Source organism: Chiloscyllium plagiosum, unplaced genomic scaffold (genome assembly GCF_037043375.1).
Source record: "Chiloscyllium plagiosum isolate Xiang-an unplaced genomic scaffold, Cpla_swu_hap1 HiC_scaffold_12, whole genome shotgun sequence".
In the NCBI taxonomy this organism is placed as follows: domain Eukaryota; kingdom Metazoa; phylum Chordata; class Chondrichthyes; order Orectolobiformes; family Hemiscylliidae; genus Chiloscyllium; species Chiloscyllium plagiosum.
Genome location: NW_028270150.1, coordinates 34,834,731 through 34,861,347, shown reverse-complemented (window position 1 = coordinate 34,861,347; position 26,617 = coordinate 34,834,731). Strand labels below are relative to the sequence as shown.

The 26,617-nt window shown below is 39.2% G+C and overlaps 1 protein-coding gene across 1 annotated transcript in view; it reads left to right on the top strand.

Annotated features, from left to right (window-relative positions):
* Positions 1-26,617, top strand: part of chd1l (chromodomain helicase DNA binding protein 1-like) — a 108,407-nt gene that overhangs the window by 1,862 nt on the left and 79,928 nt on the right. The window contains exons 2-8 of the mRNA XM_043701160.2: positions 2,743-2,855; positions 4,922-5,028; positions 5,662-5,773; positions 6,497-6,528; positions 7,331-7,412; positions 7,542-7,704; positions 24,208-24,363. Coding sequence (XP_043557095.2) covers positions 2,743-2,855; positions 4,922-5,028; positions 5,662-5,773; positions 6,497-6,528; positions 7,331-7,412; positions 7,542-7,704; positions 24,208-24,363 — 765 coding nt within the window. The remainder of the gene's footprint in view (positions 1-2,742; positions 2,856-4,921; positions 5,029-5,661; positions 5,774-6,496; positions 6,529-7,330; positions 7,413-7,541; positions 7,705-24,207; positions 24,364-26,617) is intronic.

Below are 26,617 nucleotides of genomic sequence, written 5' to 3'. Positions count from 1 at the left end.
TCAACCCAAAGGAACCCAAACATATAAATAGAAAGCAGGAATCACATAGTGCTTCGCCTGGAGACCCACTGAAAATGTTACCTAGTAGGGTGATGAAACCTCAACCTGAGCTACAAATCTTCTGAAAACTCATCAATCAACTTACCTATTTCAAGCCTAGTAAATCTTCTAAAATTGCTTAATATTGTTGCTAATATATTTGTGCTTCCTTAAATAAGGAGCACCATGGTGTCCACAGAATGCCAGATGTGATCTTATCTGCATAACTTAATTCTTCTTGCACAAAACTATAACATTCCATTGAACTTTCCTATTTGCTTGCTGTACTTGTTTGCAGTTTCTGCATGAGAGCACCTAGGTCCCTCCATAGGTCAGAGTTCTGCAACCCTTGTCATTTATAGAGTCATAGAGATGTACAGCATGGAAACATACCTTTTGGTCCAACCCATCCATGCCGACCAGATATCCCAACCCAATCTAGTCCCCCTGCCAGCACCTGGCCCGTATCCCTCCAAACCCTTCCTATTTATATACCCATCCAAATGCCTTTTAAATGTTGCAATTGTACCAGCCTCCACCACTTCCTCTGTCTGCTCATTCAATATTGCCTTTTTAATTTTCCTGCTAAAGTGCTCAATTTCCCACATTATACTGCATTTGTTATGTCTTTGCCCACGCATCTACCTTTACCTCTTTGTAGCCTACTAGCATTCTCTTCACAACTTAATTTTTCTACCTTTCCTTTGTGATCAGCAAATTTAGCAACCATACCTTTGCTCCCTTCATCCAAGTCATTTATGTAAATTGTAAAGTTGAGCCCCAGCATCTATTCCTGTGACACAACAGGGTAGATGACATACTGGTACTGTCACTAGATTGATAATCCAGTTGAGAGTGTAGTGCTGGAAAAGCACAACATGTAAGGCAACATCCGAGGAGCAGGAGAATCAACGTTTCAGGCAAGAGCCCTTCAGGAATGAGACTTGTGAGCTGAGGGGGGTGAGTGTGAGGGGAAGACAGCTGAGAGTTTGATAGCTAGATGGAGGCAGGGGTAATGGTAATAAGTCGGAGAGAAGGATGGAGAAGATAGTTGGGAAGGAAGATGGTTATGTAGGACAGGTCATGAGGGAGGTGCTGATTTGGAAGGTTGGAACTGGGATAAGGTTGTGGAGAGGGGAAATGAGGATAATCCAGTCAGCCAAGCTAATACTCTGAGGGCATGAGTTCCAGTCCTGTAGTGATGACTATGCAGTCATTATCAGTTGTTTTAAAACCCATCTGGTTCTCTAATGTCCTTTGCAGAAGGAAATTTTCCATTCTTACCTCGTCTGGCTTATGCGTGACTCTACCCCTTCAGCAATGTGGTTAATTCTTTATTGTCCTCTAAGAAGCCTTCAATTCCCACTTTGTATTCCTTTTTGAATAAAGGAGTTAAATTTGCTATTCCCTAATCTAAAGGAACATTCTCTGAAACTAAGGAATGTTGGAAAATTAAAACCAATAAATTAATCATCTCACAAGCTGCTACATTTCAGATTCCAGGATAAGTCCATCAAGAGCTAAGGACTTGTCAGCCCATTTGCAACAGTTTGTACAATGCTGCTTCCCTGGTGATTGTAATATTTGGATTCTTCCCTTTCTTCCACTTCCCGATTTACAACAATATCTGGAATGTAACTTCTATCTCCATAATGAAGATCAATACAAAATACCTGTTCAGTAAATCCTCAATTTCTTATTTTCCCTTATTAATAACCCAAGTTTACTTTGTAAGGGACCAAAGCTCACTCTGTTAACTTTTTAAAAATATGAGAACTGTTATCTGTTTTTACATTTCAGCGAGACTTTTCTTTTACATATTTTCCCCCTTAATCATTTTTTGAAGTTTTTCATAGTCTGTACAGTTGTCTGACCTACCACTCATTTTTGTGCTTATCATTGTTGTTGGTTGTTCAACGTTAATGTTTTTAGTTAACCATTGGTTCTAGGTCTTTAGAATTTTCTTGCATTGATATATAACTGCTCTGTCTATTGGTCTATCCCTTAACAGAATTTTCCAATCCACATGACCTATCTCTCTTTTTATGCCATTCCAAATGTATTAACATGACTATACACATGAAGGAAAAGTTTTGTTTTTACAAAGAAGGTGTTGTTAGAAGGTGCAATGAGCTTTCAGGGAAAAAATAAAATTGGAGTCTTTCAAATGAAACAGGCAAAAATTTGAAACGAAGGATAAAAATGAAAGGCAGGGGAAATGGAAATGGTTACGTCATTCAAAGCAGTGACGAGTTCCTTTGTGTGCTTACCTACATTGGCTCTATCTCATTCAGGATATGTTTAGTTTCCGAATGCTTCTAAAATTTATTATTTGATATTTTCTAAATTAAAACATATATGTCTATCTTGCTAGCCTTAGCTATGTTCTCCTCCCATTTAAAACCCTCATCGCAATTCTTTATATCTCTAGTCTAGCATGAGCAAAGAAATGACATTGTTCTTTAGACTCTTAAATCCAGATCATGTTGTAAATATGAGGAGTCCCAACACTGAGCAACACTCATAAATTACCTGTCTGGAATTCTTTCTTTTATGCTTACCTTTTCCTTCTGCTTTCCAACTTTCTCATGAGCTATATCCTTTTATTTCATTTATTTTATTTTATTTTGTTTTTACCAAAGCTCTCCCATTTTGGACGATATCAAATAGTGGGCTCTGTTACCAGTCATATTTTCTTTTCAGGTATACGTCTTCGTCCATACCAACTTATTGGTTTAAATTGGCTGATTAGATGCCACAGTATTCAACATGGCAGCATCCTTGCAGATGAAATGGGTCTTGGTAAAACATGTCAGGTAGGCTAGCTTCAACAATGGCAGTTTTTTGTGTACTGGTCTTTTGAAAAAAAAATGCTGATTGGTTGATATTGCCATTGAGACAGTGTATTGCAAATAGTAATAGATTACTAATGTCACTTTTTCCCAAATCCCATTGGCAATTATAATTGTGACACAGTTGGTGGTCAACAACTAATTACTGATTTATCATTTCTAAAGCAATTCACGTGGATGTATTTGAAAAATTAAATGCTGAGCTGAAATAAGAAGTAATCAAGCAGAAGTCCAAGAGCTTTGTCAAAGAGGTGACTTTTAAGTGAACAAAGTGAATTGTAGGGATCATTTAGTGAACTCTCAATTTTGGGGCCAAGAAGGCAGTTCCTCCAGTGACAGGGAGAAGGAATACACCAAAGATTAGTCTCAGAGAAGCAAGTAATTTGTCAGAATAGTTGTAGGGCTGAAGGAGCACATGGTGAAAGGGAAGTATTTGGAAATGAAGGGTTGGAGGGAGTGCAAGATCTATTGATTACAATGTAATCTCAAATACCAACATTAATTTCTTAATTTGAAACTTTAACCAACAGGAAATAGTCTGGTGTAGTAATTTTGGAAGACTTACTTAGGTTATAAATGATACCTATCAAAGCAGGGCACCAATTTAGTGGGTGCATTACAGCTTTCCTGTACAGTTCAGGGTGCAGGTCAACACTTGATCTCTGGCCAACACCGAGAGGGCTTTGTCCTTTCAATCGATTGGCAGGATAGTTTCACTTTCAAACTTTGTAGCCTTATATTACTGAAAGATGTTGCTTATACTCCTTCCCAAGCCATAACCCACAACATGATCAGTTACATCATTACATTGTGATTCACCCAGCTTAGACTAGGCTTGTTGCTACCAAAACAGAAATTGCTGGAGAAACTCAGCAGATCTGGCAGCATCTCTGAAAACAGTGTTAACGTTTCAGGTCCAGTGACTCTTCGGAACTCACTTGACTGAGAAAATACCCACTAAATCAGGCACTTATGACTACCTATTCGAGTTTTGTTTAGAGCCATCAGTTAGCTGATGTTTGTTTTCATTCCTGCTGTGTTTGAATGCTTGGGAAAATGTTTACGTTGACTTTTTTAAAGGCAACAGATCATGTATAAAAAGTTGCTTATAACTTCGCAACTATATAAAAACTAATACAGAAGAATACAAAGTGCTAATCTAAATAAAGTATTATGCAGTTATGTAAAAGAGTGAAGTAGTGAAATATTATTTGATATACAGCCTGAGCTAATGAAATTTTAAAGGATCACAGAATTACAAACGTTACACAGTTAATTCTGATAAAAAGATTACATTTAATCATCTTGAATTGTCTCACTTCTAAAGTAAATTAAAATAACAACAATATAGAAGCATAGCTATGACTTATGATCTCTTGATAAAGGCTAACAATATCGGAATGTATCAACTCTGCCTTCTTTGGCCTGAAGAAGGCATGTTCTCTCAATTATGAAATTGGAGTCAGTTAAAAAAAGAGGCCTGCTTCAACCTTGCAGTTATACTCCTAAAACATTAAATGTGTTGTCTTCACTCTGTTCACAATCCCATGATGCACTTCTTTAAGTGAGGCTAAACTTGCTATTCAAGTACCATGATCTACATTGATATGATTAAGCAGACTATATAACACTGGATTAGAGGGCTCTTGTGGTGCAATGGTAATGTCTCTATCACTGGACTGGGAGGTCTCGGTTTAAGTCGCACCTGCTCCAGAGGTGTTTCATAACATCTCTGAACAGGTTCATTAAAAATACCCCCTTACCTCCGGGAGGCCCTGGTAAAAGTCTCACCTGCTCTGTCATAGTCTGTCTGATCAAATATCTACAATATTAGATTAATCATTGAGTATTTTTAATTGTGTGATCATAACTAAATTAAGTCAATCATAAAATGCAAGTTTCCTAATAATCTTATAGAAATTTGGTATATTTGTGTTGGTCAGCAAGGACTGGAAATGTGGCCATTTGAGATTTGATGCAGACTTGCACATATTGCAAATGTTGTGACATTTCTGCTTTCATTTTTTCAGTCAATATGCTTTCTTCTCTGCCTAACCGGAAGACAAAAGGAGAAAGGTCCTTTTTTGATCCTGTGCCCACTGTCAGTACTGAAGAACTGGACAGAAGAACTGGCAGGGTAAACATTTAAAATATAATTAAACAGTTTTCTGGATTGCTTTGATGTTTAGTTCCTCTTAACTTATCATTATTTGAGAGAACAGTGAAGTAAAAACAGGTGCTTTGAATAGATGAAAATTAGCTTGCCTAAGTATTCCACGTTAAGAACACTGTAGAGATCATTCTGATTTTGGGTAACAAACACAATATGGAATGCATCTTATACATTTCTCCCAATTTTCATTTTGTACACCTCAGTTAAAAATTAAACTTGAGGTATTTAGTTTGCATTTGAATCACTACCACCCAAAATTGTGGTCAGGCTTTGGGGAGTCAGGAGGTGAGTTATTTGCGAGATTTGTAGCCTCTTACCTACTGTTGCCACAGTACTTGTATGACTAGCTTTGTTTCCCACAGAATAACAGTGAATATGCTTCAAAAATACTTAGAAAGCATTTTTGGAGATAGTGATCAGTGCTACATGCATGTTTTTTCTCTCATTGATGTGATTTAAATGAATAACCAGTCATACCTTGTGCCACAGAAACAAACCTGCATTTTACTGAATGTTCATGTTGGAGGTTCAATGTGCTGTAGTACTATAACGCTTTTATTTGAATGAATATAGATATATAGTTTTTCATTTATGCAGGTTTGCTCCACGACTTTCAGTGGTTGTTTACACAGGAGATAGGGATACAAGACAAGCTTTGCAACAAGACTTGAAAAATTGCAATTTCCATGTACTTCTCACCACTTATGAGGTAATAATGATAACCAATGTCAACTTATAAAGTGTATACAATTGCTAATCCATTATCGTAACATCTTTTTATAAGGCATAAGTACACATCAAGCTTAACCAGTTGTTCTATCTGTCATCGGTGGATGCATGTGAGCCGAATGCCAATTTTGTTGTCTTGTTTAATTAACATTTTAGATGTAAATCATAAAATAGGAGTTTCTATTTGCATAGAATTTTGTTCATAGTGTATGGGTATTTTTAATGTTAGATGTAGTTGCTAAATAAATTAGTTAAACTGTATCATTTTGGATCTGCTTGAAATATTGTTGCAGTTGGGGAAAAACAGACTTAAACTTATACGTGCTCAACTGATGACTTCAAAAATTTAATGTCTGAAGGTAACTGTCCATGTTAGAAATGCAAATCCCTTTAAGGATCACACAGGACAGCTTCAGATCTGGACTTTGCATTTAAGAGTTGGGTTCCCCCAGAGTGGGGAGTGCAAAGTTGAAAATTGCTGTTTGTGTTAAACTATAGATTTGCAATTAAATCCTTAAAAAATCTTTGAATCTTTTACTGCCTACTTCAACATATGACTATCAGTCTGTTAAGCCATAACGATGTCGGTATTAGTTGATGCAGTGCATTGTTGTCCATGGCCAGGATGCATAATTGTTGCTGTATTGATTTGTTGCAAACAATTTCACACAAAATAATTAATGTTTTTATTTATTTCATTTAGATTTGCTTGAAAGATGCTTCTTTCCTGAGTAGGTGAGTTACTGTACAACTTAGTTTTTGCTATTGGAAGCAAATAACAAAGGTAATTGCTTTTATTAAAGCTCTTTTATCAACATCTACGTCACCTGTTATAATTAGTTCTAAGAAAATTATAAAATAAAGTGAAATAATATCAAAGTGAAACAATGTTCTGGTGTTATACTGAACATTATATTTATGCACTTAGCATTTCCAATGCAAATTGGTATTTGCTGAGTGAGGGTAGTGTATATGTAATTGATCGACAAAATATCAAGAGTGATTCACTAATCGCTGTGCTGTGTCGATTATAATGCAGTCTTCATCAGTTCTATCTGCAATAGTTGAATCCAAATTGACAACTTGTATCTCATTAAGTAATTGGTCGATGAGAACACCATCATTTGTAAACTCCCCATTAAATCATTCATCATGCTAACCTGGAATTATGTTAATATGTCTCCATAAATAAGTCAAAGTTATCAATTAGGGATGGGGTAATAAATGCTGGTCTCACCAGCAACACCTATCCTGTGAATAAATGAATATTTTAAAAATGCTTCAGGGAACAGTGACTTTACTCAAATAAATTGAAGATGAATAAGTACAGGTAGACATTTTTGAAAAGGTTGTCAAAAATAAAAATTAGTTGTCAGCTAGAGATTGGGCAATATATAGCATTAACCGTCCAGGTAGAAACGCAATTTGCCAAAGTTAGCTGGATACATGAGGAACAAATTGGTTTAATTACACTTACTTTTCTTTCAATCTTCGACTCTGCGAAACTCTACAATAACATATATGTATTGTGTTCCAGATCGAATTGGAGTGTACTGATTGTGGATGAGGCCCACAGGTTGAAGAACCAGAACTCTTTACTGCATAAGACTCTGAAATCGGTAGGACATTCTTAACACATGACATTCTTTTTTTTGTGAGATGTTTTTGTAATTTTCGAATTTCCCTGAAGAATGAAAACAGTTTTGTAGGCATGCACCTGCCAATGAATGCTGATTGTTTACTGATAGTTTTCAGTACGATTCACACTGCTGCTAACTGGAACACCAGCACAGAACAACCTTCATGAGCTCTATTCGCTGCTAAGCTTTGTGGAACCAAAGGTGTTCTCAGGGGATGAAGTGGATGAATTTATTAAATATTACAGCAACGTAGAAGAGGATGCAGTAAACGGTATGCACTTATTTTACAAATCCTTTAACTTTACCACATTTGAATAATATTTTTTTCCAATTATATCCAACATCAATTTTCTATCTTTCTGTATAACGCATTTGTTTCAGAACTATGCTGCAATTGGCTTATAGTTTCTGATTTCTGCTAATCCCAGCTGTTCGCAGTGTATAGATGGCATGTGTTCCATTTTGCTAACAAATATTCTGCCAGCTGTCTGTGTCTCAACAGCGTTGCAGCTGAACTTAGAATCTTTGTCATGTGAGGGAATACAGATATGTCAAATGTGTAATGTGGTAAGAAACACAATTTACTAAATTAAATTGACAATAGTATCTTGTTATTATGGAAGTTTTACATTACGAATGACCTCAGGATTGTTATCTAGAATTAGAAAGAATGCTGATCTATGCTATTGCACTGGGTTTCATACATTTGTACCCAATACTTAAATCAATTGAACAGCTGAGACCAGACGTAAGGGGGCCTCTAGCAGAATGGCAGCATAAGTTAAAAATAAGAGATTTATCATAATGGCAAGAACAGCAGTAATTTCTTTGCATTTCCATTCATCCAACTATAGAGGGCATATTTTACATTGGCAACATTCATTCTGCCACAGTTCAAGGTTTTTGGGTTGTGAGCTGTGAGGCAGCAATTGCTGCCATGGAGCTTAGTTTAAATTGTAACAGATGTGAAGTTCCTTTAAGTCCTAGCATTTTTTTTTCATTTGGTGGGTGTGAGGGCTTATTGACAAGATCTTTGTAGGTCTGGTTGTAACTGTTAAAAAAAAAAAAATATTGTTTTTGTTTGCAACGTAGGAGCAGGAGGAAGCTATTTAGCTCATTGAGTCTGCTCTACCATTTAATATGATAGTGACTGATCGAGCACTTCAATGCCTTTTTAAGCATAGTCAAAGGCTCAGCTTCCACAGCTCTCCAGGAGAGAGAATTCCAAAGATTAAGAATCCTCTGAGTAAAAGAACTCCTTATCTTGATCCTAAATGGCATTCCCTTTAATAATTTTCAATTTTGTCCCTGGATGTAGACTTCACAACCGGGGAAAGTTTTACCTGCTCCTTCCGTGTCTGTTCTTATAAGTATTTTGTAAGTTTCAATGAGATCACCTCTCGTTCTTCAAAACTCTAAAAAAAAAATACAGACCTAGTATGCCCAATCTCTCTTCACAGGACTGTCCTGCTATCCTGGGAACAAAGCTAATGAACCGTTCTGAAGAAGGGTCACTGGACCTGAAATGAAAACTCTGATTTCTCTCCACAGATGCTGCCAGACCTGCTGGGTTTTTCAAACAATGTCTATTTTTCTTTATGTTGAACTTTGGTAGCACTCCTTCTTTAGCAATAATGTCTTTTCTGATGTAAGAAGACGCAAACTGCGCAGATTATTCCTGGTGTAGAAGAGCAAAGCTCCAGTACAATTGTAGGAAGACTTCAAGATTTTTATGCTCAAATCCTCTTGAAGTAAAGACTAATATTCCATCGGTCTTCCTAAATAGGTTGCTGCTCCTGCAAGTTGGTCTTCAGTGCATTACTGACAACTACACCCAAGTCCCTTTGCACATCTACATTTTCCACTCTCTCATCAGTTATGAAATACACTGCACACCTGTTTTTCCTTCCAAAGTGGATAACCTCGCATTCTTTCACATTATATTCCATTGCCATGTCTTGCCCAATCACTAAGCCAATCTAACTCCTCCTGAAAACGTTTTATATCTTCCTTACAAAATATATTCCTGCTTAGCTCTTCAAATTTTGAAATATTGTGTCCAAATCATTGATAAATATAGTGAACTGCTGGGGTCCATTGTGGTACCCACTAGTCACAGGTTACCAATATAAGAATGATTCATATTCCTGTTCTTTCTTTCTGTCCTTTAGCCAATCCTTAATCCATTCCAGTACATTACCTCTTATGCCATGTGCTTTCATTTTGCTCCTGTTGAGAACTTCAAATGCTTTCCAACATCCAAATATACTACATCCACTGATTTTAGTAACATCCTCTGAAAATGTCAAACAAGTTTGTCAAACATGACACTAAGGCCAATCAGTGCATTTTTTTTAAACCATGTGTGTTTATTCTTCATTCTAGAATTTTCCCTACTGCTGATGTAAGCCTAATAGGTCTATAGTTCCCTGTTTATTTTCTTGCTTTTTTTAAAATAGTGCTGTCACATTTGCAGGAATCATTTCAGAATTTTATAACTTTGGAAGATGGTTTTCTAATGCATCCTCAATCTCTATAGATACATCCTTCAATATTCTGGGACACAGACTATCAGGTTCAGGGACCTATCAAGTTCCAGCCTGATTAATTTCTCCAGTACAACCTCCTTACCATACCAATGCGAATTTCCTTCAACTCTTTCTTTCTAGTCATTTGGATTTCTAATTCGGGAGGAGTTCTTTTATCTTCCTCAATAAAAACAGACAAAAAAAAAATAGTTTAGCTTCTGTTCTATTTCTTTATTCTCATTATGAATTCTCCTGACTTTGTTTTTAAAGGACTCACATCTGTCTTATCCAAACATTTGATTTACAGTCATAGAGATGGACAGCATGGTAACAGATCCTTCAGTCCAATTTGTCCATGTCCACCAGACATTCCAACCCAATCTAGTCCCACCTGCCAGCACCCTCGAAACCCTTCCTATTATGTACCTATCCAGATGCCTTTTAAATGTTGCAATTGTACAACCCTCCATGGCTTCCTCTGGCAGCTCATTCCATACACATACCACTCTCTGCGTGAAAAAGGTTGCCCCCAGGTCTCTTTTATATCTTTCCCCTCTTGCCCTAAGCCTATGCCCTCTATTTCTCGACTCCCCAACCCCAGAGAAAAAACTTTGTCTATTTATCCTATCCATGCCCTTCGACTTTATAAACATCTATAAGATCATCCTTCAGCCTCCGACGCTCCAGGGAAAACAACCCTAGCCTATTCAACCTCTCCCTATAGCTCAAATCCTCCAACCCTGGCAACATCCTTGTAAATATTTTCTGAACCCTTTCAAGTTTCACAACATCTTTCCGATAGGAAGGAGAACAGAATTGCATGCAATATTCCAACAGTGGCCTAACCAATGTCCTGTACAGCTGCAACATGACCTCTCAACTCCTGTACTCAATGCCCTGACCAATAAAGGAAAGCATACCAAACGCCTTCTTCACTATCCTATCTACCTGCGACTCCACTTTCAAGGAACTATGAGCCTGCACTCCAAGGTCTCTTTGTCAGCGACACTCCCTTGGACCTTGATTCTGGGTAGTCCATGATGGAGGACGGAAATAATTTCTGGCTGTAACAGGCTGCTCCTTTTTAAGGTATTTTAGGTGTTGGAGGTAATTTCCTCAAATTTCAGGAGCAGCATTTACTGTTTTATATGCTGTTGCATTGTTTTGGAATCTTGGAGAAAAGTCAAAACAACGGGAATACATGGTGAGATCAGAGCAGGAAAGAGAGAGAGAGAAAGAGAAAGAAACCCACACTACTAACTGACAGCAGTGATCCTGCACAGTTACTGCCTTTGCTGTTTGAATTCATGTATCACTGGACATCGGAGTGCATCTGGGAAAATGAACAAGCAGTGAAATTCACAACTAATCTTGGAGGAACTTGTTTGGGAGAGGTGGCAGCACAGAAACCGATAAGTGAATATTTTGAGTGTGGCCTTACTGTAAGTCTGCAGTAGTGAGTAGAGTGGGTTCTTTCTTGATTATATGTTATATTGAGATATGTGTCTTGATTAAACTTAAAAATATAAGCCATACATACTAATTTAACCTGGAGCAGTGTTTTGTAGAGGAATAAGACAGTGCTATTTTCTGGGTCTGTAGATTGAAAGAAGCAAAAACGGCCTTCAGTAGAGTGATATGCTCTTCTCATCAGATGTGAGTGTTTCGGGAGAGTTTACGTGTTACTGAGTATTATATCTGCAATAAATGCAGTTGGTTGCGAATCCTATCAGATTGAATGGATCGGTTGGAGAGACAGTTAGAGGCAATGAGAAATTTACAAGAGCAAGGGGATGTGATGGACGGCAGCTTTAGGAAGGGGAAAAAGTTACAGATACAGTCACATTGATGGGCTAACTCCAGGAAAAGTAAGAGAGGTAGGGGTAGTGTAAGAGTCTTCTGTGGCTATCCCCATTTAAAACAAGTATGCTGCTTTGGAAAATGTAAGGGGTGATGGACTCTCAGGGGAACATAGCACAAACAGCCAAATTTCTTGCATTGAAACTGGCTTGAATACAATGAGGTGTACGTCGGGTTCCAAGAGATCGATTGTGTTAGTCCGACTCTAGTCCGAGGTACAGACAGACGTTTCTGTGGCCAGGAGCGAAAAATCAGAATGGTGTTGCTTCCCTGGTGCCAGGATCAAGGATGTCTCAGAGAGGGTGCAGAATGTTCTCACGGGAGAGAAGGGCCAGCAAGAGGTTATTATCCACATTGGAACCAAAGACATAGGAAGGGAAAAGGTTGAGATTCTGAAGGGTGGTTACAGAGAGTTAGGCAGGAATTTAAAAAGGAGGTCCTTGGGAGTAGTAATATCAGGATTACTCCCAGTGCTACGAGCTAGTGAGGGCAGGAATAGGAGGATAGAGCAGATGAATGCATAGCTTAAGAGCTGGTGCATGGGGGAAGGATTCACATTTTTGGATCATTGAAATCTCTTTTGGAGTAGAAGTGACCTGTACAAGAAGGGAGGATTGCACCTGAATCGGAAGGGGCATGGAGATTTGCTAGAACTGCTCGGGAGGATTTAAACTAGTAGGATGGTGTGGTGGGACCCAGGGAGATAGTGAGGAAAGAGATCAATCTGAGACTGGTACAGTTGAGAACAGAAGTGAGTCAAACAGTCATGGCAGGCAGGGCAAAGCAGAGAATGAGGAGGGACTGATAAATTAAACTGCATTTATTTCAATGCAAGGGGCCTAGCAGGGAAGGCAGATGAACTCGGCATGGTTAGGAACATGGGACTGGGATATCATAACAGAAACAGAAATGTAGCTCAAGGATGCACAGGACTAGCAGCGTAGTGTTCCAGGATACAAATGCTACAGGAACAGAAAGGGAGGCAAGAGAGGAGGGGAAATTTGATAAGGGATAGCAATACAGCTGTACTGAGGGAGGATATTCCCGGAAATACATTTAGGGAAGTTATTTGGGTGGAACTGAGGAATAAAAAAGGGATGATCACCTTATTGGGATTGTATTATAGACCCAGTCGATTTTTATGGCTTTTTTTTTTGCTGGATTAGATTTATATTTTATTCTTCCGTTCGTTGTCAGTTTCTTAGTTTCCATTTGCTGCATTGTAAAAACTTTCCAAATCCTCAGATCTATTATTATTTCTGGCAATTTTATAAGTCTCTCCTTCTAGTCTTATACAATCCTTAACTTCCTTTATCAGCCACAATTGTTATGGACTAGGCCAGACCACCTAAAAACATTTCAAGAAAGTAGCCTGGACTCTAACTTTGCTAGTTTTAAGCAGATGTAAGGTTGATATTCCAGGAGTGATGTGGCTGGCCCAACCACTTAGTTTCAAACAAAGCAGAATTTATTTGCAAGATTACCGAATGAAACACAAATACAAGAGAACAGAATATAGAATACCTGAACAAATCCAAAAACCCAACAAACTATCCCAACTTAATGATGCTGTTCCAAATTCCTGCAACAATCCCCATAAACACCCTTTGACAAAAAGGTAAAATCAAACACAGGAGTTACAGAAGAGAGAGAGATGGCAGAGAGTTTCAGCATGGAACACCTTCTTCCTTGGAGCTGTTTCTTTAACCAGAGGCCTCAAAAGATTGACTGCTTGCTAAAACTGAACCAAACCAAACTAGAGAAAAGCTGAGCTGGAAGAACTGACCACTCCCCTTTCATTGTACAAGTGTTTGTATAAAATCTTTAAAGCTTCTTCAAGTGGATAAACTTGGAATCTCTGTGTTTATGACCACTCTTTTTAAAAAAAAACCCCAAGGACAGCATAATCTTGTTAAAGGAGCAGTATCATCACACTTCCCCCTCATTTAAAAAAAATGAACATCAATATACAAAGGTGGCTTCATTTTAAAACTTCTTAATCTTAAATTGTTAGTATACAGCAATACCCATATACACTACATTAACGATAAGCAAGCATTCTAAAGCCTGTCACAATCTGTTTTACTCCTGCCATTGAACGCCTGTTTCTCATCCAAGTCTTGACAAATCGTCTGTGATCACATTTTCTGTCATGCCAAAGGCACAGTTTTTGAATTGAATGGCTATAACAAGTTCCTCCTGGAATTTGTGTCCTTAAATTTCTCCACAAATTTCAGTGGGTTATGATCAGTATGTATGTTGGTCTTAGATACATTACTGGAAACATAAATATTGAAATTTTGTAACACCAACGCAAAGCTCAAAGTCTCCTTCTCAACTGCTGAATATTTCTGCTGATGAATGTTCGCTTTCCTGCAAAAATACCCACTAGATCTTTTCATCTTTTTGTTGTCTTCCTGTAAGAGCACAACACTGACACCCACATCACTTGCATCGATAGTCACCTTGAATGGCTTTGCATAATTAGGTGTGGATAGTACTGGGGCAGTGGTTAACACAGCTTTCAGGCTGTCAAGTGCATTGACAGTCCACTGTCCTCTGAAACTTCTTGCCTTTCTTTAGCAATTCAGTGAGTGGAGCAGCCACACTGCTAAAATTTGGTATGGGTTTAGGATAAAATCCATTCAATCCCAGGAATGGTAGTACTGCTGTTTTTGTCAATGGTATGGGAACTCCCCAAATATCTTTTGTTTTGCATCCCGTGGGGCCATTTGTCCATGTCCAGTAAATGGGGAGAAAGTGAGATCTGCAGATGCTGGAGATCAGAGCTGAAAATGTGTTGCTGGAAAAGCGCAGCAGGTCAGGCAGCATCCAGGGAACAGGAGAATCGACGTTTCGGGCATAAGCCTGAAGAAGCCGAAGAAGGGCTTTTCCAGCAACACATTTTCAGCTCATGTCCAGTAAATGGTCTAGGAAGGTTACTCAGGCTTTGGCAAATTCACTTTTAGCCAGGTTTATCACCAAGCCTACCTCCCGAAGTTGATTGAACAATTCTAATAAGTGTTACACATACTCTTTCCATGTGTAACTAAAAAGCACCAAGTCATCTATACATAAGACACAGTTGAATAATCCAGCAATGACCTATTGGTTAGTCTCTGAAATGTGGCTGGCGCATTTTTCATACCAAATTGCATCACTTTAAATTAATACAGTCCATTCGGCATTACGAAAACCTGAATTATTTTCACTCTTTGCCAGTACCCTCTGAGCCAGTCCAACTTAGAAATTTAAGTTGCTTGTCCCACCTTTTCAACACAGTCTTCCAAATGTGGAAATGAATGCACATAAGTCATTGTAACTGCATTGACTTTGCGGTAGTCCACATATAACCATTGGGTATTATCTGGTTTTGGCACCCATTACTATCAGTGTCACTGTACCTCACTTTGATTATGTTGCCTTGGAGCATGCATTCAATATCCTTTTGAACCTGTGCCAATTTTATAGGATTATGCCTATAAGGATGCTGCTTATTCAGAACTGCATCTCCTATATCGACATCAAGTACAAATAGGTAAAAGCAATGACTGCAGATGCTGGAAACCAGATTCTGGATTAGTGGTGCTGGAAGAGCACAGCAGTTCAGGCAGCATCCAAGGAGCTTCGAAATCGACGTTTCGGGCAAAAGCCCTTCATCAGGAATAAAGGCAGTGAGCCTGAAGCGTGGAGAGATAAGCTAGAGGAGGGTGGGGGTGGGGAGAAAGTAGCATAGAGTACAATGGGTGCGTGGGGTAGGGGTTGAAGGTGATAGGTCAGGGAGGAGAGGGTGGAGTGGATAGGTGGAAAAGGAGATAGGCAGGTAGGACAAGTCCGGGCCAGTCATGGGGACAGTGCTGAGCTGGAAGTTTAGAACTAGGGTGAGGTGGGGGAAGGAGAAATTAGGAAACTGTTGAAGTCCACATTGATGCCCTGGGGTTGAAGTGTTCCGAGGCGGAAGATGAGGCGTTCTTCCTCCAGGCATCTGGTGGTGAGGGATCGGCGGTGAAGGAGGTCCAGGACGTCCATGTCCTCGGCAGAGTGGGAGAGGGAGTTGAAATGTTGGGCCACGGGACGGTGTGGTTGATTGGTGTGGGTGTCCCGGAGATGTTCCCTAAAGCGCTCTGCTAGGAGGTGCCCAGTCTCCCCAATGTAGAGAAGACCGCATCGGGAGCAACGGATACAATAAATGATATTAGTGGATGTGCAAGTAAAACTTTGGATGTGGAAGGCTCCTTTAGGGCCTTGGATAGAGGTGAGGGAGGAGGTGTGGACGCAGGTTTTACAGTTCCTGCGGTGGCAGGGGAAAGTGCCAGGATGGGAGGGTGGGTTGTAGGGGGGGGGGGGCGTGGACCTGACCAGGTAGTCACGGAGGGAACGGTCTTTGCGGAAGGCGGAAAGGGTTGGGGAGGGAAATATATCCCTGGTGGTGGGGTCTGTTTGGAGGTGGCGGAAATGTCGGCGGATGATTTAGTTTATGCGAAGGCTGGTAGGGTGGAAGGTGAGCACCAGGGGCGTTCTGTCCTTGTTACGGTTGGAGGGGTGGGGTCTGAGGGCGGAGGTGCGAGATGTAGACGAGACGCGTTGGAGGGCATCTTTAACCACGTGGGAAGGGAAATTACGGTCTCTAAAGAAGGAGGCCATCTGGTGTGTTCTGTGGTGGAACTGGTCCTCCTGGGAGCAGATCCGGCGGAGGCGGAGGAATTGGGAAAACGGGATAGCATTTTTGCAAGAGGTAGGGTGGGAAGAGGTGTAATCCAGGTAGCTGTGGGAGTCGGTGGGTTTGTAAAAAATGTCAGTGTCAAGTCGGTCGTCATTAATGGAGATGGAGAGGTCCAGGAAGGGGAGGGAGGTGTCAGAGATGGTCCAGGTAAACTTAAGGTCAGGGTGGAATGTGTTGGTGAAGTTGATGAATTGCTCAACCTCGCGGGAGCATGAGGTGGCGCCAATGCAGTCATCAATGTAACTGAGGAAGAGGTGGGGAGTGGTGCCGGTGTAATTACGGAAGATCAACTGCTGTACGTAGCCAACAAAGAGACAGGCATAGCTGGGGTCCATACGTGTGCCCATGGCTACCCTTTTGGTCTGGAGGAAGTGGGAGGATTCAAAGGAGAAATTGTTAAGGGTGTGAACCAGTTCGGCCAAACGAATGAATGTCGGTGGAAGGGTACTGTTGGGGATGTCTGGAGAGGAAAAAATGGAGGGCTTTTGTACTCTATGCTACTTTCTCCCCACCCCCACCCTCCTCTAGCTTATCTCTCCATGCCCCAGGCTCACTGTCTTTATTCCTGATGAAGGGCTTTTGCCCGAAACGTCGATTTCGAAGCTCCTTGGATGCTGCCTGAACTGCTGTGCTCTTCCAGCACCACTAATCTAGAATCATGTACAATTAGGTTAGTACATCCCAGCTTATTTTACATATCTCCCCATGCGATAGCAATAACTCTTTCAAGTCATTTTGATTTTCTTCTGTAAGATAACTCAATAATATATCCCAGTTTTTGACAACTTCTTCATTGTCCAATTTAATTTGAGGAATGTCCAATTCAGAATCCTCTGAAGAACTTGGTTCTTCCCTCTGTGTTATAACCAATAACACAGTCTCCTTTGGCTTTCCTTCCCTGTCAAAATACCTTTTGAGCATATTCACATGAAACACCCTGTGAGAATTTTTTCTGTCTGGAGTCCTTGGCAAGTAGTTCACCTCACTCAATCTCCTTTCAACATGATAAGATCCACTAAACCTAGCTTTTAACGGTTCACCTATCCCTGGAAGTAACACCAACATTTTATCCCTGACAATAAAATTGCAAGTTTTTGATTTCTTGTCTGCTTCCTGTTTCATTGTCCGCTGTGATACTTTTAAATGCTGTCTAGCCAACTCCCCAGCTCTATTCAGTTGTTCTCTAAAATCTGACACGTAGTCCAAATATGTGGTCTCCGGATTCTGACTTTCCAATTTCTCCTTAATCAATTTTAACAGTCCTCTCACTTCATGCCGAAAACCTAATTGAAATGGACTGAATTTGGTCAATTCATTCGGTGCATCTCTGATGACACAAAGTACAAACAGAATTCCTTTATCCCAACCATCTGGGTAGTCTTGACTATAAGCCCTCAACTTGGTCTTTAATGTCTGATGCCACCTTTCTAGCGCTCCTTGCAATTCTAGATTTGAATTGTTTTATTCCTAAACTGTCCATAACTTCTTTGAATAATTTCGATGTGAGTTTTGACCCTTAATCTGCTTCTGTCTCTGTGGGAGTCCATATCTAGTGAAAATTTTGAGCAACTCTACAATTCTTTTAGCTGTGGTATTGCATAATGGTATGGCCTCTGGAAATCTAGTACATGTACCCCATTATTGTTAACAAATACTGATTCCCACTTTTTGTTTTAGATAGGGGTCCTACACGATCAATTAAAACTCTTATGAAAGGTTCCTCAAATGCAGGAATGGGTATTAAAGGTGTGGATTTTATTACGGCCTGTGGTTTTTCAATTACTTGACATGTGACATATTTGGCAAAACTCAACTGCATTCTTGTGCGGTCCAGGCCATTGGAAATGTATTTGTATTTTAGCTTGTTTCTTATTACCTCTAAATGACCCCCAATAGTAGTTCATGTGTTACCCGCAACACCACCTTTCTATAACCCGCTGACAATATGACTTGGTGAACTTCTGCCCATTTCTAATCTGCCTAAATATGTGATGTCATCAATTCCTCACTAAAGACATCATTTTTAAGATAGTAGCACACCGGGTTACATCTAAATTCTTCTTCTGTGTATGCTTTTTGATCCAATTAGTTAAGTTTCTCATCTTTCTGCTGTAATTCACTTAATTTGTCTGAACTAAAGATGTCTGCTTTGTCATCTATTTGCTCCCGATTTTGTCAACTATTTGATCAACAGGGTCTCTGCTAATTCCACTTCAACTTTCTTATGTGTTCTCTTTGACCTTTCCTGTTTCAGCTGGTGACTTTGTCATCTCATGATCACACCAGTCTGGAAAAATCCCAGGATGTGACCTGCGATAGTTAAGTTGCTTGAGTTTCCACTGGTTTTTCAACCACAGTAGACAGCACTACTACTTGTGAGGCAGCTATAATCATTAGCAAGGACAGATTTTATTTCTGGAACTGAGAGTTTTTCCAGTATTCCTACTATGACTTCTCCACTTTTCACTGGACACCTCGCTCTACATAATTAAGCACATCTTTTGTCTCACTGTAAATTCCTGTTACTAGCACCTATTTTGGCAATAATCCTTCAGAGGTACATATCTCCTCATCTTTCAACATCCTTTCAACAGATTGAGGGGATCCTGTATCTCTTAATATTGTAACCTCTTTACCTGCTACTCCTGGCCTATACAAGTAAACTTTATCTTCGCAAGTTTATGGTTTAAGAAAATCTGGCGCTTCCTCCTTAATCAACCTCTGACCTGGTTGTACATTCTGGTGCAGCTTTTTAGCCTCCACTGTGCTTTCCATTACCAATCCATCAAAATTCATTGGCTTATCTGGTTTTCCTCCATTTGGCTTCCCAGTGCTTTTCTTAACTCACCAACACTGTGATTTCATATGGCCTACTTTATTGCAGTGGAAACACCAGAGCTTTTTAACTTCTCTTTCCCTTTCAAAGGTTTCCTTTTTAACCCTGTGGTAAGTTATCCTTATGATCGTCTAAGCGATCGACCTTTTCCTTTCCCGGTGAGGATTTCTCTTTTCCCTCATTTCTATACTTCATGGATTGGAATTGATTTTGGAAGTTAAACTTTGATTTATGGACCAACTCAAAGTAATCAGCCATTTCAGCTGCTAATCTTGCTGTTTTAACTCTCTGCTCTTCCACATGAGTTCTCACTACCTCAGTAAGTGAATTTTTGAACTCCCATCTAAGTCATAACTTCTCAAGTTCAAATTCTCTCTTTCTTCCTTTCCTCTCTCCTCTCTTTTCTCGCTCTCTTTTCCTTTTTGTTCTGCTAAAGCGATTCATTCTTTTTCTGTTTTCTGCTTTTAATTGTAATTCAAATAGTTTTGTTTTTTGTTTGCCCTTTCTTTGTCTTTTGCCTCTAACTCAAGCTGCTTCATTTTCAATTGAATTTTAGCCATCTCTAAAGATTCTAATGTGTTCCAGCAAATTTAAATGCTGAGCTGTTGCTGTAATTATCTGTCCTTTCCTCATGGAAGGAAGCAGCCCCAAATCCCGATTGTCTGCTAATTCCAGCAGCTTGGCCTCCTTCACCTTTTGTAAGCCCCCCAAAATCACTACTTCCACTCCCAGGAAACTCTTAGTGACTGAAAGAAGCATTGCTATCCCAAGCACCGTTTAAACTAACCCAAATTAACACCCAGAACAAAAGACACTAACACCTGCCACTCGCTGTCTTCAAGTCCAGCAGTCCTCATTCCAAATTGAAACTACAGAACAGACGAGCCCCTGGTCTGTTATGGACCAGGCCAAACCCCTCAAAACATTTCAAGAAAGTAGCCTGGACTCTAACTTTTCTAGTCGTTTTACGCAGGTGTACAGGGGATATTCCAGGAGTGATGCAGCTGGTCGAACCACTTAGTTTCAAACAAAACAGAATTTGTTTTCAAGATTACTGAATGAAACACAAACTAAAGAGAACAGACTATAGAATAACAACCTATCCGACAGACTATTCCAACTTAATGATGCTGTACCAAATTCCTGCAACAATCCCCATAAACACCCCTTGGTAAAAAGGTAAAATCAAACACAGGAGTTACAGGAGAGAGAGAGATGGCAAAGAGTGTCAGCATGGAGCACCTTCTCCCATGGAACTGTTTCTTTAACCAGCAGCCTGAAAAGACTGAGTGCTTCCTAAAACCAAACCAAACCAGAGAAAAGCTGAGCTGGGAGAACTGGCCACTCCCTTTTCATTGTACAGGTGTTAGTTTAAAAACTTAAAAGTTTCTTCAAGTAGATAAACCCAGACATTTCGGTATCTCTGCATTTACGACCACACTGAGGAAAAAAAACCAAGGACAATTTGACCTTGTTAAAGGAGCATCATCATCCCATAATTGATTGAACGTTTTTATTTTTGTTTTTGCACCTTGAAGAAATTTACAGTTGATGTAAACCATGAAATAGTTCTTTAAAGACTATCCATTACCTATTTACAGTCATTAGTTTTAATATACTTTTCTAATTTAAGACAACTCCGACAACTTAAGCCTCATGTTTTTGTAATTTCTTTTATTCAAACTTAACAGTCTTGATTCAAATTGAATTACCTCTCATTCAAATATAATGTAAAATTCTATCATATTGTGGTCACTCATCCCTAATAGTTCTTTTACAAGAAGATTATCAATTAGCTCTTTTTCATTACATAATAATCTCTAGTTGGCTTTTCAATACTCTGTTGTAGAAAACCATTTCAAAGGTACTCCAGAAACCTTGACTCCCACAGCTTTAATGCTTAATTCCTTTACCCAATCTACATGTAGGTTGAAGTCACCCATGATTATGGTATTACACATGTTGCAAACATCTGTCCTGATTTATGTCATGCCCTGCAGTATTAATACTGTTTATTGGTCTACAAATAAGTCTAACCAAAATCTGTTGCTTCTTGCTGTTTCTTGGTTCCACCATAATAGATTCCACATTTTGTTCTTCCATACGAGATCTTCCCTGACCAACATACTAATCCAACACCATATTATCAGTGCAACTCCACCTCCTTTTCCTTGTCTATCTTTCCTGAATATTGAATATCTTGCAATGTTCAGCTCCCAATTCCGGACACAATGCAGTCATGTGGGTACAATTACAAAGTTTAAAAGACATTTGGATAAGTACGTGAATGGGAAAGGTTTGGCGGGATATGGGCCAGGAGCAAGCAGCTGGGACTAGTTTCATTTGGAATTATGTTCGGCATAGACTGGTTGGACGGAAGGGTCTGTTTCCATACTGTATCAGTCTATCACTCTGTGTTTCCAGAATGGCAATCATATCATAACAATTTACATCTATCTGTGCCTTTAGATCATCTATCTTGTTGTGCATGCTGCATCTATTCTGGTATCATATAATCCTTACAATATGGAAACAGGCCATTGGGCCCAACAAGTCCACATCAACCCTCTGAAGAGTATCTGACCCACACCCATTCCCCTACCCTCTTGCGCTACATTTCCCCTGACTAATGCACCCCCTTAGTCAGGAATACCATTGGCAATTTCTCATGGTCAGTTCACCTAACCTGCACACTTTCGGAGGAAACCGGAGCATCCAGAGGAAGCCCACACAGACACTGGGTGAATGTGCAAACTCCACACAGACAGTCGCCTGAGACTGGAGTCGAAATGAGAAGCAGCAGTGCTGATCACTGAGCTACTGTCTGCCAGACAGAGTGCTCTTAATTTTGTCTTTTTCACAACATTCCATGTTCAAGGCATATTTGATGCTTGGCTTTGTTTAACCCATCTTTTAGTCTCCCTTGCAGCTTTTCTATTCCCAGTTATCAGTTTTTTTTGCCGACTTGGGTTACTGTTCACAAGCTAGTTTAAAACAACCGAAACAGAACTAGCAAATCTCCCTGTGAGGATATCAGTGCCATTCCTGGTAATATGTAATGTGTCCAGCTTGTACGGGGGAAACCTGCCCAGAACTGGTCCCAAAGCCTCCAGATCTCTGTTGCCCTCCCTTCTCCACCAGTTTTCCAACCATATGTTCAATCAACTGATCCTTCTACTCCTGTACTGACTAATATGCGGCTCTGGGAGTAATATCGAAGTTACTTGAGGCCCTGCTTTTTGATTTCCTTCCTTTCTCTCTAAGTACTGCTATCAGGACCTCACCCCTCTTCCTAACTGTATCGTTGGTAGCAATGTGGACCATGAGTTCTGGCTGATCTCTTCCCGTAGAAGGTCATCCTGCCGCTCCATGGCATCTTAGACCCTGGAGGCAACACACCATCCTAAATTCACGTTTCATGCTGTAGAAACTCCTATCTGATCCCTTGGCTATGAAAGCCCCAATCACTGTTGTTGACCTGTACATCTGAGACATTGTTATTGCCATGGCCCTTTCTCAGGCTTTATTCCATTGAACAGCTATTGCTTTCACTATTTTCCAAAATGGAATACGGATTGGCAAGCACAATAGACTCAAGGGACTACTGCATTAACTGCCAGGTTTCCTTTTACCATTTTGAAGTCACTTATTTCTTCTTTACCTGTATGCTTCTAATCTGTGATGTGTCTCCTCCCTATGTTTCTATCCATGTAGTCTCTACTCTGTGGATTCACAATGCTCCAACTGCTGTTCAAGTTCAAAAACTCGGAACTCAAGCTTGTATAGCTAGTGATACTTCCTGCAGGTGTATTTGTCTGAAAAATATCATTATGTTCATGACTTCACACATGCCACAGCATGTACACTCCACTTGTACCTGATTTGCTGTTCTGTAACTCTGAAAATGTTCTGCTTCTCTTAGAATAAATATAAACTTCATGTAAAACACTATCAGTAATTTAACTTCACTTATATTACTTATTTTTCTTTGGTTTTACATTATTATTTTAATTTACTTGATTTATTTTTCTTTACCATTTGTTAATGTTTGTGCTTTACATCCAAATAGCTGCTCCTCCTTTATAAATGATTTTTTAATTTTAAGCCATTAGACTCATACTTAACAGTAGCTTCTCAACACCATAAAAACTTGCAGGTTTCCTAAAGTATCACTCTTAGATCATTTTTACCCTCACACACAATGTAACTTGGCCTTGCATTCAGAAAGAAGCCACTCTTTACTCTGTGTGGTCTTTAGGTCTTGCCTCTCCTCCCTTGGTGCTGTGTTCAGAATGAAGCAATTTCCCCACTCTCTGCACTCCTGCTGTCTCCTCTTCTGGTTCTGTGTTCAGAATCTTTACTTTTATTTCTAAAAACTCCTGCAGTTTGACCCAAACTTCTCCCCATTGCTCCTCCGTTAATAAGGTCCCTTTCCTCACCAAAGGAATTAATAGTTGGAATTTGATTGTATCTTTGTGTATGTAATAAGTCTGGATCATATAAGACACATTACCAAGACATCAATGTTGTGAACCTTTATAGGAGAAGACTTTATATTTGGTTTGGTCTGGTAGTGAAGCATTTGGGTGAACACAGCTCCATCAATAATGTCCTGTGTCAATAAAGCTCCTCACAAAAACAATATTCTGTTGTTTACTAAGGAAAATGTAACCACTCAGAGTGAAAAGTTTAAAGTGCAATGTTGGCTGCAACATCATTCTAAGTTCAAGTGTAATATTTTGGTTAAATCACAAATCACAGTGCTAAAGATTAGAGTATTAACAATCATGTTTATTTTGTTGGTTGTATGTTTCTGACTTTCCCCAGCTAAAGAGTTGCACAGTCTTATGCATCCATTCCTCCTGAGAAGAATTAAAGCTGATGTTGCTGCAGAGTTACCTAAGAGGATGGACATTATTCTATATCATGGGATGTCTGTACTGCAGAAAAAGTATTATAAAGCCATTCTAATGAAGGACTTGGGTAAGTGCGAAGTACCTAATTGTAAATCAGTGAGTTTTAAAAAAATTGCTTATGAAGTCATATTCGCCCATTGTCTATCAATAGCTAACTGCCTGTCATTTAAATGTGTATCAAATGCTTGATAGAAATTTTAAGTCTTTGTAACCTTGGTCTTCCAAATATTGCAGAATCCTATCCATTGTGCTTTCTCACATTCAGCACTACTGAAACAATCGGTGCATTACCTTTTTGAACCATTGTGTTCAATTTGTGTCAGTACCTCATAGAGCCCTAACATATCTCCTTAAGTAGCATTGTGTCAAAGTTTTTGTCACTGCTCGTGTGATGCACAATGGGATGTTTTACTGCATTAAAGGTACTATATAAATGCAAATTCTTAATGCGTCTGAACTAATGCTGTGTTATCCTAATAAATTTGTCACAAACCACTATGGATAGATTAATATTACAGATAAGAATGATGCTTTAGAATAGACAGTTCATTGAATGTAAAGATAACAGTGAAATATCATTACTCATGAAGTTTTCACTTGCATGTAAGCCCAGTTTATTGCGTTTACCATTCCTGATTGTGATCTTCTCGTTTTGGAAAACCTTAAAGGTCATTTGGCGATGTAAAAGGTACTGTATAAATGCAAGTTGCTGTTGTATTGCTAAATTACCATCTTTCGTTATATTTTCCACTCCAGCCATCAGCCTGGAACCCACAACTTTTTAACTCAAGCTTTAAGTAAACCTAGCTGAGGTTTAAATTGGAGCGTTTAAATAAATAGTAATGTATAAGGTGAATCTGAGATTGAATGTCTTAAATAAAAGCAAAAATATTCCAGATGCTGGAATTCGGAAATAAATATACAAAATACTGGAGAGAGAAATAGAGTTCATGTTTTGAGTCCAGTCTGACACCTCTTCCAAAATTCTAGCTGCAATTTTTAATCTCATTGACATATTGAATGCATCTTTTTATTTAGAACATAATTTTTAAAAATTCAGTTATGGTTTGGGTGATTGTGTATACCACTGTGCTAAGTGTGGGGGTTGTATGTTAACTTCATGTTTAACGGTACTTTCCAAAAGTTATGTTCCTTGGGAAAGGGAGCTCCACAGAGGCATAATACTGCATATGCTGAAACAAAACTTGAAAATGCTGGAGAAACCCAGCAAGTCTGGCAGCATCTGTAAATAGAGAAACAGTGAATGTTTCATTCCATTCTGACCATTTTTCAGAACTGTAGGGTGGTAGAAATGTGGATGGGTTTTATGAGATTGAAAGGAAAGAAGGAAGAAAAGGGAAGACCAAGGATAGGGTAGAAGTCTGGAAAGGTTAAACGTCAAAGGTCATGGATCAAAAGGCAAAGGGAGTGGCAATGACTGCAGTGGAAAAAAAACAAAGCATTTGTCCAGAAAGAGTGTAAATGACAGAATGATCAGTCTAAAAGCAAGAACATGAAAAAGAAACTTCATTTGGCAAAAGAATCAGAATCAAAACAGGGGACAGATCTCGTATCTGAAGTTGTTGAACTCAGTGTTGAGACCAGAAGGCTGTAAAACGTTTAATTGGAAGATGACGGATTGTTCCCCAAGCTTGTTTTGAACATCACTGGAACCCTGCAGCAGGCTGTGGACAGACATGGTGTTGAATTAAAATGGCAAGCAGTCCAAAGCAGTATAGAGACCGGAGTACAAAAATCTAGACTGATGATTCAAGACTGAGGGAGTGCTACACGTTATGAGTGGCGTCTTTCAAAGAAAACAAAACCCTGTGTGCCCTCTCGAGTGGATGTTAAAGATTCCGTTGCATTATTCTGAAGAAAGGTGGGGGAATTATCCTGGGCATACTGGTTAATTTTTATATCTCAATATTGCAAAATTATAGATGACCCTGTGATTAACACATTGCTGTTTAAGGAGCTTGCTGTGAGCAAATTAGCGGCTACGTTTCCTCAGCATCAATAATCATTTCATAATGAGAATACTGTGACACTTCGTATAAATACATGTTGTTTCCTAATGTTTATCAGAATGTAGTTCCTTATTAATTGAGTTTGTTATATTTATAAGTCGATGGTGATTATAGAAAATGGCAATAAAACCCAGGTTTGTTTGTTGACATTGCTGGAAGAGTTTGGGGTGGGGGAATGAAGAGGGGAAGGGTGTGATTGCTGAGAAAATTAACATAAAATGAATTAAAGACGAATTAAAATTAGGTTTCTTGATATTTCATTGATAACAATAAAAGTTTATATTTATAAAG